This window comes from Heloderma suspectum, chromosome 5 (genome assembly GCF_057233095.1).
Source record: "Heloderma suspectum isolate Gila_16-S chromosome 5, 16-S_ref, whole genome shotgun sequence".
Classification (NCBI taxonomy): domain Eukaryota; kingdom Metazoa; phylum Chordata; class Lepidosauria; order Squamata; family Helodermatidae; genus Heloderma; species Heloderma suspectum.
Genome location: NC_139462.1, coordinates 195,468,034 through 195,483,119, shown reverse-complemented (window position 1 = coordinate 195,483,119; position 15,086 = coordinate 195,468,034). Strand labels below are relative to the sequence as shown.

Genomic DNA, 15,086 nt, shown 5'->3' with positions numbered 1-15,086 from the left:
TATTATTAAACAATAATAATAATCTTTAAGGTGTCCCAAGAGTCTCTTTCTTGTTTTTGCTGCAACATCCTAACACAGCCAACCCTCTGGAAATTATTACCCAAGACTAAAAACCACAGAGTTGTGTGGCGTCTTAAAGACTAATGAGTTGTATTCTGGGGAAAGCTTATGCTAGAATAAACGTGTTACGTCTTTCAAGGATACTCTAGGCTGATTTTGCTGCAACAGACTAAAACTGCCAGCCCTCTGGAAACTGTCACATACCAGTGAGTCCCACTGAACGGCGCGGCGGGGCGGACTCCCTTCTGAGCGGACACGCGTAGGATTGCGCTGCTAGTAAAGACCCATCCACCCGCTTGACGCAGTGAAGACTGGAGGCTCCGATTTCGGTGGGGCTGTAAATGTATCCTGGGTTTCAGTCAGAACCAGCCAGAACTTTAAAGGAGCTATCCAAGGGGCAGGACCTATTTTCAGCCCCGCGGATAGCTCCTTTAGTTCTGGCTGGTTCTGACTGAAACCCAGAATGGGTTCTTTTTCAGCTCCACCCAGATCGGAGTCAGCAGCCGCCCCGGGCTCAGGCCGCTTTGCAGCGGCCCACATTTCCCGCCACTTTCCCGCCGCGCCGCGGAAGCGCCAAGGGTCCGAAGGCGCCCCCGCCTCGCCGCGCCCCCTCCAGCTCCTCGTCTCCCTCCTGGGCGCGCTTGCGCCGCGCCCCCCCGTCTTCTCCGCTCCGCCTCCCGGCTGGGCGGGCTGGGCGGCGCGGCGTCAGCGGCCTGCGCCGGCTGCCAGCCTCCGCGCCGGGCCCTGCGTGCGCGCCCAACTCGCTGAAGCAGGAGGGCGCCCCCCGGCGCGTGGTCCGTAGCATGGTGTGGCTCAGCCGAGCCCTCCTCAGGCAGGTTAGTGCGCGACCTTCCGCCCCATCTGCCATCTCGGGGTGAGGAGCGGTGGGGGCGCTCGCTCGGGTGCCCGGCGGTGGGGGTCCCCACTGAATATTTGGTTAGGCAGCCTTCCCCAGATCGGACTTCAGCTCCCAACAGCCCCAGCCGGCAGGCCAGAGGTCAGGAATGCTGGGAGTTGTGGTCCAGAAGATCTGGAGAGCCCCGGGTTGGGAAGGCTGGGTCAGAGGGAGGAGGCGCTTCTCTTTCCCCCATAATGGATAATTGGTTGTTGTTGTTCAGTAGTTCAGTCGTGTCCGACTCTTCGTGACCCCATGGACCATAGCACGCCAGGCCTTCCTGTCCTGCGCTCTCTCCCGGATAATTGGTACCAAGCAGAAAAGGTTGGCTTCCCCTCCCACATGAAATTACTCGGCTGTATGAATATGAACTTGAGCACGCTCCGGGAGAGAGCGCAGGACAGGAAGGCCCGGCGTGCTATGGTCCATGGGGTCACGAAGAGTCGGACACGACTGAACAACAACAACAACAACATCCAGTGTTAGTAGTAACGTATGGCTGTGAGAGCTGGACTATAAGGAAGGCTGAGCGCCGAAGAATCGATGCTTTCGAACTGTGGTGCTGGAGAAGACTCTTACGAGTGCCCTGGACTGCAAGGAGGTCAAATCAGTCCATCCTAAAGGAAATCAACCCTGAGCGCGCATTGGAAGGGCAGATACTGAAGCTGAAGCTCAAATATTTTGGCCACCTAACGCGAAGAGAAAACTCTCTGGAAAAGACCCTGATGCTGGGAAAGACTGAAGGCCAAAGGAGAAGGGGACGGCAGAGGATGAGATGGCTAGATAGCATCACCGATGCAATGAATATGAACTTGAGCACACTCCGGGGGAGAGCGGAGGACAGGAAGGCCTGGCGTGCTATGGTCCATGGGGTCACGAAGAGTCGGACACGACTGAACGACTGAACAACAACAACAAATCCAGTGTTAGTCTAACTTTAGTCCTAACTCTAAGTAGGACTAACGGTGCATACAACCCCTTGAGTATTGATTAAAATATAAGAATAGAAAACGTACACCCCTATATGTAGTACTCTTCGCTGTTTACCTTTTTTCCTCCATGTGTGTTTTTCCCAACTGGGAGTAACTTGTATGTTTGTTTTTATTTAAGAGGTTTTATATTTGCCTTTATCAAAAATAATCCCAGGGCAGTTTACAGTAAAACCATAGTGTACCAACTACAATAAAATAAGTAAAACACCAGAATGAGGTCTAAAATACCTAAAAGGCCCAGGAGAATATAAACGTTTTTGCCCGGCACCTAAAGCAGGCACTGGGCAGCCCTCTCTGAGCATATGTGGCACTTATGATAGTATCAACTTTTGTGGGACTAGAGTCCATTTAATGCATCCATGAAAGCTTATGCCACAATAAATCTGTTAGCTTTTAAAGTGCTACAAAACCTTTTGTTGTTTTTCATACTTACAGTGTTATACACTTATCGTAATAAAAATGTTACAGATATTAACCAGGATTTGTATATAATCCCTATGTGAAACCCCAACATCGAACAAGTAATTAAACTATGAAACCAAAGAAACGAGTGCAAATAGTCTTGCATGAAATTTATGAACATAATCAAAGCAGACTGTTTCTGAATAGATTTTCCTTTCAATGTCCTCGCTGATATGATGTTATAGCTACATCCCACATTCTGAATAACTATTCCAGAACAGCAAAACAACAACAACCCTGAATTATAAAATCTTTTTTCCTCTGGGCCTTTCTAAGGGATCCTCTCTTAAAGTCAATATTCTCAGTATCTGATATGGTGTAGAATCCCCATTTCACTCATTAGCATCCTATTACCACTAACCCAGTGGTTCTTAATCTTTAATCCAATATCACTAACAAGTATGGAACGTTATCACTGAATGCCCTCCAAGCCACACATTTAAAAAATCACAAATAAAAGATCAAGACATAAAAATAGCGCTCCAATGTAACTTCGGTATAACTTCTGTTATATAGGTATACTTATGATATAATAACATAAGAAGAGGCCTGCTGGATCTCACCAAAGGCCTATCTAGTCCAGCATTCTGTTCCCGCAGTGTCCAACCAGATCTCTATGGGAAGCCCACAAACAGTACATCAGCACAATAGCACCCTCCCACTTGTGTTCCCCAACAACTGGTATTGCGAGGCACACTTCGTCTGATAAAAAGGTAAAGGTGTCCCCAACCAGTCGTGTCCGACTGTAGGGTGCGGTGCTCATCCCCATTTCTAAGCCGAAGAGCCAGCGCTGTCCGAAGACGCTTCCGTGGTCATGTGGCCGGCATGACTGAACACCGAGGTGCACGGAACGCTGTTACCTTTCCCGCCGAGGCAGTGCCTATTTATCTACTTGCAATTTCTTGCTTTCGAACTGCTAGGTTGGCAGAAGCTGGGACTGAAGACGGGAGCTCACTCCGTCACACAGCACCGGGTCTCGAACTGCTGACCTGCCGACCTTCCAGTCTGCAGTTCACCGTCTTAACCACTAAGCCATCGCGGCCCCCTCACTTCTTCTGATACCGGAGGTAATATATAGACCCTGTTGGGGTGTAACGGTGGCTTTCAGTGGCACATAGCGCATCCTATAACTGTGGAATTTCCTTACGCAAGATGTAGCAATGACTGCTAACTTTGATGGCATTAATTACTGGAGGATAAATCTGTCAGTGGCTACTGATGGCTATGGCTCTGTCTGAAATTAACAGCAGCTTTTGACAGCAACTTGTGGGTTAATTAACCCATTGTTTGTTCTTGGGTTAACCTGAGGTTGTTTAACCCACAAACAGCCCCAAGTGTCCAGGTTTGGACGTCACAGCAGCAACCTACATATGTTGTATTTGTTAAGTTTTTGCTGGAAACTGGAAGCGGTTTTCATGCACCCCCACAATTCGTGAGTTAATTAACCCACGAGTTGCCACTGAAAGCTGCCATTACATCCAAACAGGGTCTATATATTACCTCCAGTATCAGAGGAAGTATGCCTTGCAATACCAGTTGCTGGGGAGCACAAGTGGGAGGGTGCTATTGTGCTCATGTGTTGCTTGTGGGCTCCAACATAAATTGTGTTGCCAGTGTTTTCTGTAGCAGGTTCCTGTGTCTTTAACTGCTCTATGGCAAGCAGAAATTCATCAGAAACACCCATTCCAGTCATTGCATCTCCATGCTGGGAAATGCTGTACCTGTTGAAATGCTGCTGGTCAAGCTTTTCACCCAGGCTTTCCCTGGGATATAACTGCTGTTAGGTTTCACTTGGTTTTACATGCTACTTTTAAGCCTTTAAGTGCGCAATCCTATGGCCGCTAGTCAGCGGCTACACGGTCATAGGATAGGTTGGTTCCCAGGAACTGACCTTGGAGCCCGCGCTGTGAGGATGGTTTCCTGAGAACCGACCTTCACCCCCTCCCGCTCTGCCTCATAGGCAGCACGGAATGGCCCGCATTCCGCGCTCTGAATAGGAACACGAAGCGGTGAAAACGGGGCGTTCCTGGGGGCGTGCCGGGGCGGAGAAGTCGAAAATCCGGTATGACACATCCAATATGTCATTCAGCCGCCGCTTCCCTCGCTCCGACTTCCTGCAGCTTGACAGCCAAAATCGGCTCTAGCCACAAATGCAGGGTGGCTGAAGCATGGAGGGGACAATCCCCTCCACGCTTCTCCTGCCCTGCATTGGATAGGCGGTCACCTCTGAGTTTGGAGGCGGCTGCCTATCCTGGTAGGATTGCTCCCTAAGTCTTATATTATGCTTTGTCGTGTTGTATTTTATGGTTTTAATTGTTGTGAACTGCCCAGAGAGCCTCGGCTATTGGACAGAATAGAAATGTAATAAATACATAATAATAAATAAACTGCTGTTGAAAGGAGGCTGGTCAAAAAAGTAACTGTAATTCCGTCACTGTGATTATAATAGGGTGGTTAAAAGATGTTACTGAGGACTTTGTGGAGTGAATTTGCATTAGATGCTTTTAAGTATGTGGCGTTTTGGGATAACATTCATGTGCGTGATCCCTGATAGCTCAGGATGGGTTTATGCAGATAGGATTGGGCTTGATTATTAATGGCTGAGGTCACCAGAGGCAAGTTTAGAGACCATCCAGTGTGGGTTCCCTCCATTTGCTGTTATATAGGAGAATGGTTGTCATTTACCACTGTGGGGAAAAGTAAAGCATGATTCTTGGAAACAACATTGAAATGAAGGCAAAACAGTGGGTGGGTAGCCCTTGCCCACAGCAGTCCTAGAGCAGGGGTAAGCAGAAGGTAGATCGCCAGATGTTTTGGGTTTTGACTCCAACAAGACTCTGGCATAGCCAACAGGAATGCTGGGAGTTGAAGTCTAAATCATCTGGAGATCTGCTTTCTGCCAACCCATGTCCTAGAGGGGATTGCTTCCTTTAAGGGAGTCCCTGTAATACACAAGCCCTCCCTCCACACATCCTCTCGCTCCTTATAATGAGAACTGATTTTTTGGTAAATCAGAAATTCCAGCATTTACTATATTCTTTTGGCAGTATGGCAGATTTATGGATGACCTAAGGATCTATGTGAGAGGAGGAACTGGCGGAATGGGCTTTCCTCGATTAGGTGGGGAAGGAGGAAAAGGTGGTGATGTCTGGTTGGTAGCTCAAGAAAAACTTACCTTGAAGAAAATTAAAGATCGATTTCCAAAGAAACAGTTTGTGGCTGGAACAGGAGCCAATAGTAGGTGAGTACTTCTCATTGATTGAGAACGAATGAGGTACAACTTTTCATGTCCTAGAAAACAATCTTGTAATGTTTATTTTGCTGTCCCCCAAGTATTGCTGCGCTGAAAGGTGCTAATGGAAAAGATTGCGAAGTAAAGGTGCCTACGGGAATATCAGTTACTACAGATGACGGGAAACTGTTTGGTAAGGATCTTTTGGCTCTTCACCTTTATGTTATTATAATGATCCGAAGTATGGCAGCTGTGTGCTTGGCAAGAATTTGGCATGCGTGTCCTCACGCTTAAAGGTTTTTATGTTATGGAACATAAGAAGAGCCATGCAGGATCAGGCCAAGGGTCCATCTAGTCCAACATTGTGTTCCCATAATGGCCAACCAGTTGCCTGTGGAAAACACACAAGTAGGACATGAGTGCAATAGCACCCTCCCAGTTGTGTTCCCTTGCAAGTGGTATACATAGGCACACTGCTACTGATACTGGAGGTGGCATATGGTCATCAGGACTAGTAGCCACTGATAGCCTTATCCTCCATGAATTTGTCTAATCCCCCTTTAAAGTCATCCAAATTGGTGGCCATCGTTACATCTTGTGGTAGTGAATTCCATAGTTTAATAATGTGCTTTGTGAAGAAGGACTTCCTTTTATCCGTCCTGAATCTCCCACCAAACAGCTTCATGAGATGATCCCATTGAGTTCTAGTATTATGAGAGGAGAAAAATGTCTCCCTATCCACTTTCTCCACACTGTGCATAATTTTGCAAGATGTGAGTGTTGTCAAACCAGTTGGAAACTTAAACACTGTAGAATCTCCCATGTGAATCTCCTCCACTCTCTCCCAAAATCTTGAAGATTTGACATTCATTCATTCATTTATTTATTGATTACATTTCTATACCACCCGATAGCCAAAGCTCTCTGGGTGATTCACAGAATTACAACCACAGAGTCCAGCATAAAGCAATATAAAATATGAAAGCTTAAAACCACAATATAACAGTACAACCAGAATAAAACCTAGCAGCAATGCAGAGATTTAAAATACAGATTTAAAACACCAGAGCTAAAAGATTAGGAAGCTAAAATGCTAAAATACTGGGAGAATAAAAAAAGTCTTCACCTGGCACCAGAAGGAGTACAACGTAAGCGCCAGGCGAACCTTTCTAGGGAGCTCATTCCACAGCTAAGGTACCACAGCAGAAAAGGCCCTCTTTCTGGTAGCCACCTGCCTCACTTCCTTTGGTGCGGGCTCCCGGAGAAGGACCCCTGAGGATGATCTTAGGGTCTGGGCAGGCACATATAGGAGAAGGTGATCCTTCAGATAACTTGGCCCCAAGCCATCAAGGGCTTTGAACATTAATACCAGCACTTTGAATCGGGCCTGGAAATGGACTAGCAGGCAGTGCAGGTGGAAAAGTACTGGCATAATGTGATCTTGTTGGCCAGTCCCTGTTAACAATCTTGCTGCCCTGTTTTGGACTAGCTGAAGTTTCTGGACCATTTTCAAAGGCAGCTCCACATATAAGGCATTGCAGTAACCCAGATGAGAGATTATCAGAGCATGGATAACTTTAGTTAGGCTATCTCTGTCCAGATAAGGGCATAGTTGGTATATCAGCCTGAGCTGATAAAAAAGTGTTCCGTGCCACTGAGTTCACCTATGCCTCAAGTGACGGTTCTGGATCCAAGAGCACCCCCAAACGACGAACGTGATCCTTTAGGGGGAGCGCAACCACCTCCAGAACAGGTTGAACATCACCTAGCCAGGCAGACAAACCACCCACTGACAGTACCTCCATCTTGTCTGGGTAGAGTTCCAGTTTATTGACCCTCATCCAGTCCATCAGTGTATGATTTTTCTGAGGCTGCAAATAGTGGCTTAGTTGGGGTTGTTGTTGTTGTTGTTCAGTCGTTAAGTCGTGTCTAACTCTTCGTGACCCCATGGACTGTAGCACGCCAGGCCTTCCTGTCCTCCGCTGTCTCCCGGAGCGTGCTCAAGTTCATATTCATTGCATCGGTGATGCTATCTAGCCGTCTTATCCTCTGCTGTCCCCTTCTCCTTTTGCCTTCAATCTTTCCCAGCATCAGGGTCTTTTCCAGGGAGTTTTCTCTTCTCATTAGGAGGCCAAAATATTTGAGCTTCAGCTTCAGTATCTGTCCTTCCAATGAGCACTCAGGGTTGATTTCCTTTAGGATGGACTGATTTGACCTCCTTGCAGTCCAGGGGACTCGTAAGAGTCTTCTCCAGCACCACAGTTTGAAAGCATCAGTTCTTCGGCGCTCAGCCTTCCTTATAGTCCAGCCCTCACAGCCATACATTACTACTGGGAAAACCATAGCTTTGATTATATGGACCTTTGTTGGCAAGGTGATGTCTCTGCTTCTGACTATGCTGTCTAGGTTTGCCATAGCTTTCCTCCCAAGGAGCAAGCGTCTTTTAATATCATGGCTACAATCACCGTGTGCGGTGATCTTGGAGCCCAATAAAATAAACTCTGTCACTGCTTCCATTTCTTCCCCTTCTATATGCCAGGAAGTGATGGGGCCAGATGCCATGATCTGAGTTTTTTTCATGTTGAGTTTCAAACCAGCTTTTGCTCTGTCCGCTTTCACCCTCAACAAGAGGCTCTTTAGATCCTGTTTGCTTTCTGCCATTAGGGTGGTATCGTCTGCGTATCTGAGGTTATTGATAATTCTCCCGGCAATCTTAATTCCGACCTGTGATTCATCCAACCTGGCGTTTCTCATGATGTACTCTGCATATAAGTTAAATAAGCAGGGCGACAATATACAGCCTTGTCATACTCCTTTCCCAATTTTGAACCACTCGGTTGTTCCATGTCTGGTTCTTACTGTTGCTTCTTGACCCTCGTACAGGTTTCTCAGGAGACAGGTAAGGTGGTCTGGTACTCCCATCTCTTTAAGAATTTGCCAGAGTTTGTTGTGATCCACACAATCAAAGGCTTTAGCGTAGTCAATGAAGCAGAAATAGACGTTTTTCTGGAATTCTCTTGCTTTCTCCATGACTTTCCGCTAAGCCAGTGCAACATCACAAATTCACATTTGGCTGGCATTGCAGGGGTCCTCTGCAGGTGCTGCAGGCATATATGCTGTGTCAGGTGTTTAGGAACAGTTAATAATTCCCAGAAGCAGTTTAATATCTGTTGATTAACAAAACATACTGTATTTGCTTTGACTGACTTGTGTTCACCTATATATTGTGTTTAGCTGAAAGTAAGTTACACTTTGTTCAATGGGACTTACTCCCAAATGGGTGTAAGATTTCAGTGTTAATATAAATAATATTTTCATAGACCCTTTTGGAGCCTACATGGCTTATTTTGTCACATCAGTTTTTTGAACAATAATTTTGCTATACATTATGGTCATTAGCTTTGACGGAGGGGGGGAGGAATTATAACATGTTTGGTTTGTGAGTTTCTTGGTGTTTATTGCTGCTTTAAAAAATATCCCATGCCAAACCAATATGAAATGTTAAGTTAGAAGTTGAAAGAAATTACTGTTAATGGGAAGAAGTAGTCTACTGAGGTTGCTTACAAAAAGCCGTTACTATTTTCAAATTCTTGTGCCATCTTTATTTTTAGGGGAACTTAACAGACCAGGAGAAAAACTGTTGGTGGCACGCGGGGGTATTGGTGGATGCCTGGTTACAAATTTCTTGCCCACCAAAGGTCAAAGACACATGATTCATCTTGATTTAAAACTAATAGCAGATGTTGGCTTGGTTGGGTAAGTCTTTGATCCTGAAAATTGTATTCTGGAATCTCCAATCATCATATTTATATCTTGCCCCTATACTAGGGGCACTGATTGGCCCTATGGGCTATCGAAGGGGAAATGATTGCCCCCATACTAGAAATATTTATGTATGTGCTAACTCCATTCTACCCCTTCATGGATCACTGCCTTGTTGTGGCGAAGGGGCTTGCGTAACTCAGGGAAGCCATAAGCTATGCCGTGCAGGGCCACCCAAGACGGACAGGTCATGGCAGAGAGTTCTGACAAAATGTGGTCCACTGGAGAAGGAAATGGCAACCCACTCCAGTATTCTTGCCAAGAAAACCCCATGGAACGTATCACAAGGCTAAAAGAGATGACGCCGGAAGATGAGCCCCTCAGGTCGGAAGGTGTCCAATATATTACTGGGGAAGAGCAGAGGGAAGTAGCGCCAGAAAGAGTGAAGCAGCTGGGCCAAAGCCGAAAGGACACTCAGCTGTGGATGTGTCTGGTGGTGAAAAGAAAGTCCGATGCTGTAAAGAACAATATTGTTTAAGAACCTGTAATGTAAGATCAATGAATCAAGGTAAGCTGGAGGTGGTCAAACATGAGATGGCAAGATTGAACATCGACATCTTGGGAATCAGTGAACTAAAATGGACAAGCATGGGCGAATTTAATTCAGGTGACCATCATATCTACTACTATGGGCAAGAATCCCTTAGAAGAAATGGAGTAGCACTCATAGTCAACAAGAGGGTGGGAAAAGCAGTACTGGGGTACAATCTCAAAAACGATAGAATGATCTCAGTACGAATCCAAGGCAAACCATTCAACATCACAGTAATTCAAGTCTATGCCCAACCACTGATGCCGAAGAAGCTGAGGTTGATTGGTTCTATGAAGACCTACAACACCTTCTAGAACTAATACCAAAAAAAGATATCCTCTTCATCATAGGGGATTGGAATGCTAAAGTAGGAAGTCAAGAAATCACCGGGATAACAGGCAGGCATGGCCTTGGTGTACAAAATGAAGCAGGACAAAGGCTAATAGAATTTTGTCAAGAGAACACTCTGATCATAGCAAACACTCTTTTCCAACAGCACAAGAGGCGACTCTACACATGGACATCACCAGATGGTCAATATCGAAATCAGATTGATTATGTCCTTTGCAGCCAAAGATGGAGAAGCTCTATACAGTCAGTCAAAAGAAGACCTGGAGCTGACTGTGGCTCAGATCATGAGCTTCTTATTGCAAAATTTCAGCTTAAATTGAAGAACGTAGGGAAAACCACTAAACCATTCAGGTATGACCTCAATCATATCCCTTATGAATATACAGTGGAGGTGACAAATAGATTTCAGGGATTAGACCTGATAGACAGAGTGCCTGGGGAACTATGGACGGAGGTCCGTAACATTGTTCATGAGGCAGCAATTAAATCCATCCCAAAGAAAAAGAAATGCAAGAAAGCCAAGTGGCTGTCTCAGGAGGCTTTAAAAGTAGCTGAGGAAAGAAGGGAAGCGAAAAGCAAGGGAGAAAGGGGAAGAGATAGCCAACTGAATGCAGAGTTCCAGAGAATAGCAAGGAGAGACAAGAAGGCCTTCTTAAATGAGCAATGCAAAGAAATCGAGGAAAACAACAGAATGGGAAAGACTAGAGATCTCTTCAAGAAAATCGGAGATCTCAAGGGAACGTTTTGTGCAAAGACGGGCATGATTAAGGACAAAGAAGGCAGGGACTTAACAGAAGCAGATGAGATTAAGAAGAGGTGGAAAGAATACACAGAAGAACTATACAGGAAAGATCTGAATGTCCCTGATAGCCATGATAGTGCGGTCACTGAACTTGAGCCGGACATCCTCGAGAGTGAAGTCAAGTGGGCCTTAGGAAGCATTAGTAACAACAAAGCTAGCGGAGATGACAGTCTTCCAGCTGAGCTATTTAAGATCCTAAAAGATGATGCTTTTAAAGTGCTGCACTCAATATTCCAACACATTTGGAATACTCAGCAGTGGCCACAAGACTGGAAAAGGTCAGTTTACATTCCAATTCCAAAGAAAGGCAATGCCAAAGAGTGTTCAAACTACCATACAATTGCGCTCATTTCACATGCCAGCAAGGTGATGCTCAAAATCCTACAAGCTAGGCTTCAGCAGTATGCAAACCGAGAACTACCGGAAGTACAAGCTGGGTTTCGAAGAGGCAGAGGAACTAGAGATCAAATTGCCAACATTCGCTGGATCATGGAGAAAGCAAGAGAATTCCAGAAAAACGTCTATTTCTGCTTCATTGACTACGCTAAAGCCTTTGATTGTGTGGATCACAACAAACTCTGGCAAATTCTTAAAGAGATGGGAGTACCAGACCACCTTACCTGTCTCCTGAGAAACCTGTACGTGGGTCAAGAAGCAACAATAAGAACCGGACATGGAACAACCGATTGGTTCAAAATTGGGAAAGGAGTTCAACAAGGCTGTATATTGTTGCCCTGCTTATTTAACCTATATGCAGAGTACATCATGAGAAACGCCGGGTTGGATGAATCACAGGTCGGAATTAAGATTGCTGGGAGAATTTTCAACAATCTCAGCTACGCAGACGATACCACCCTAATGGCAGAAAGCGAAGAGGATCTAAAGAGCCTCTTGTTGAGGGTGAAAGTGGAGAGTGCAAAAGCTGGTTTGAAACTCAACATGAAAAAAACTCAGATCATGGCATCTGGCCCCATCACTTCCTGGCATATAGAAGGGGAAGAAATGGAAGCAGTGACAGAGTTTAGCTTCACCGATGCAATGAATATGGACTTGAGCACGCTCCGGGAGAGAGCGCAGGACAGGAAGGCCTGGCATGCTATGGCCCATGGGGTCACGAAGAGTTGGACATGACTGAACAACAACAACAAACTCCATTCTACTTCTTAATCTTAATCACTTGCTGTTTCTGGTTTAACCTGTGAACTTGAACCCTTGTTTAGGTTTTGCACAACAGCGAACTGTAGCTGTATGCAAACTAAAGCAAGCTTGGTGGTGGATATTCAAAACTGTGTCAAATAAATACTTTTGGCTTTGTGAAAGATTTTAACCTCCCCTGCTCCACTAATTCTATCTCAAATTTCAGGGTTGTTGTTGTAGAATACAGGAGGAAAAAATAATTCCTAGGAAGTCATGGAAACACATTTGGTTTCTTTCGCTGAACTGTTGAATCAGACTCTGAAAGCTTGTGCTTTGATCTCAGTCTGAGTTTGCTTGTACATCTCCACATGTACATAAGTGCTTTATCATTAGATCTCTCAGGCAAAAATCATATTGTCTTTGGAAAGGTGGGGCGGGGGGCGGGGAAGCATTAGGATGAGGTACATTGAAACAACATGCTTATATGCATTTCAAAGTGAGTACATCTAGCTGTGATGTAATAAAATTATTTCTGAAAAAGTAGGGTAACTTTTCGAATGCCCATCATGGCATTACCTTGACTCCACTAATGTCCTGAAACCCCCACCCCCATCTCATTAGTCCTCAACGTGTTATGACTCCCTTCAGCATGTCATATGGTTGTCACTGGTTATCTTTGATGTTTTTATAGTTATGTTCACAAAGAAATTGAGAAAATTGAGCAATTGTCCTTTCGCATATGTATATTTTCAAAATGTTTTTTCCTTCAGTCGAACAGGCTGGGTGTTCTCTGTCTCGATAACAGTCCAAACTTGTGCCGAAAGAGCCTGTCACAAGTACACAGCAGTGAATTTCTCAGATATCATTGAGCTCTCATCAATATTTTTAAAGAGGAAAACACAATCGGACTATCCTACTATTCCCAGCAACTATGGCTTGCCAGGAACCACATGCTTCTTGAGCTGACAGGCCTATTTAAACTATAGCAGTCTGTTCTGTTCCCGCCCTGCCCCCTTAAAAAAAAACAAGCTTAAAGAGTTCGCAGTGTTCTTTGAAGCTGTCTGGAGAGTTGTGTGTGATGTGCACTTCTCCTGAGATTCAGAAAAGAAAAAGAGTAAGAGAATTCGTGGCACAACAGTTTTTCCTGAATACCCACCACTACCACCACACACAAGTCTGTCCAGTCTGTGTCCCCTGCAGTAAAGTGGCTTCTCAATACTGTGAATGTATATAGTGCTATGAGGGACTTGTAGGAACATTGGCTAAAATGCACTTGGCAGGACACTGATTATGTGAACAGAATAACTTTGCATTTAAAGGCAAGACTTATGCTTGGTGCTGCGTTAGTACGCAAGGAATATAATTAGTACGCAAGCCATCTTGAGTGCCATTTTCTGAGTAGAAAAGTGGGATACAAATCAAAATAAATTATCTGCTCCTCTTTGAAGATGAGACAATATTCACTTGAGTAAAATGATTTTTTTTAATTGGCAGGGAAATGTTTTATTGTCCTATTGTATGTAAATGATAGTGTAGCACTAAATCAGGGGTGGGCAACTTTGGAAGGTCCAGGGGTCAATTTCTCCCCGCTCCCCGAACCAACCAGGGGCCAAATGCATGCACCTGCTGCCACTGAAATTGCTGCCAAATTGAAGCAGCAAGAAAAAACACTACATTTTTCTTTTCAAACAAGGCACATGGGGAGCATGTTTTATTGGAAAATTGCCCTCCCAAAATCCCAGAGGAGTGCAAACTTGCATTGGAAGCAGGCACACCGCACACCTTGATTTAAAGCAAAAATTCAACTTTTTTTCCACTGTCGAAATTTGGCAGCAATTCAGCAGCGTAGTTGTAGCCATTTGGAGGCCGTGTGGGCTACAAAAAAGGACAGGGGCACATGTGATCCACAGGCCATATGGGGTCCACCCCTGCACTAAATGGTAATTCTGTCATTCCTGCTTCTTTTAGATTTCCAAATGCAGGGAAGTCCTCTTTGCTAACCAAGATTTCTCATGCCACACCTCAGATTGCGGACTATGCCTGTAAGTAAGAACTGTTCCTTTATTAGCATTGGCACCCTGTTCTTAAAAGCCTCTGGATCAGTGCTTTCATTGTGCCACTCTTAACACCTTGAATTTGTAGGATATTTCTTCCCACACTTCCCACAGTAGCCTGTTGCAATTGGGGCAGGTTCGGGAGGGGTGGGGGGAGACATGGGAGTGTGGTTTGGGACAGATGGTGTGCGTGTGATGTTGAGTGTAGTTGGAGACCTGCAGACACTAGTTTCTGCACATAAACAACTTTGCTGGATCAGGGCTCAAGGTTTTCAGAGTATAAAACCAAGGTTTTCAGAGCATAATTGCAGAGAAGTATCTTGCTACCTCCTTACATTAATACTTCTACACGTACATATTATACCCCTAAAAATCAGTGTACGGCTTGATTATATGAACCCGCTATAATGGTGTCATGTTACCCAGCCTTGACCCGTCCTCTGGCTCTGAAGAGGACTCAGAGGCAGAGGAGACTCCCTCTGTTAACCCAACTCCTGCTATGCCAGGGCCTTCCAGGCCAGAGGATATGCCTCTACTTGACCCTTCAGATGCAGAGGACACTTCACCATTATAGCCTTCACCACCCCCACCCTGCAGGAGCCAGCAGCTACAAATCAGGCAGTAACCCTTTAAGAAACAAACTGCTTCCCTGAGGGAGTGGAGCTAACTGCAGGTTTTGAGCTGCTGGCCTTTATAAGGCTTCAGAAAGCCTTTGACTGTTGCTGAGTCAACAGCTCACCTTGACTG

General features: G+C 45.3%; 1 protein-coding gene across 3 annotated transcripts in view; it reads left to right on the top strand.

The window, feature by feature from the left end:
• The first annotated feature begins 747 nt into the window (after positions 1-747).
• GTPBP10 (GTP binding protein 10) overlaps positions 748-15,086 on the top strand; it is a 33,470-nt gene continuing 19,131 nt past the window's right edge. Inside the window, exons 1-6 of one of the 3 annotated variants that reach the window (XM_084858935.1) lie at positions 748-896; positions 3,330-3,476; positions 5,457-5,650; positions 5,743-5,834; positions 9,253-9,397; positions 14,254-14,327. In XM_084858935.1, coding sequence (XP_084715061.1) covers positions 5,469-5,650; positions 5,743-5,834; positions 9,253-9,397; positions 14,254-14,327 — 493 coding nt within the window. In that variant the 5' untranslated portion in view covers positions 748-896; positions 3,330-3,476; positions 5,457-5,468. The remainder of the gene's footprint in view (positions 897-3,329; positions 3,477-5,456; positions 5,651-5,742; positions 5,835-9,252; positions 9,398-14,253; positions 14,328-15,086) is intronic. The other 2 variants (XM_084858934.1, XM_084858936.1) reach the window with 2 other exon arrangements.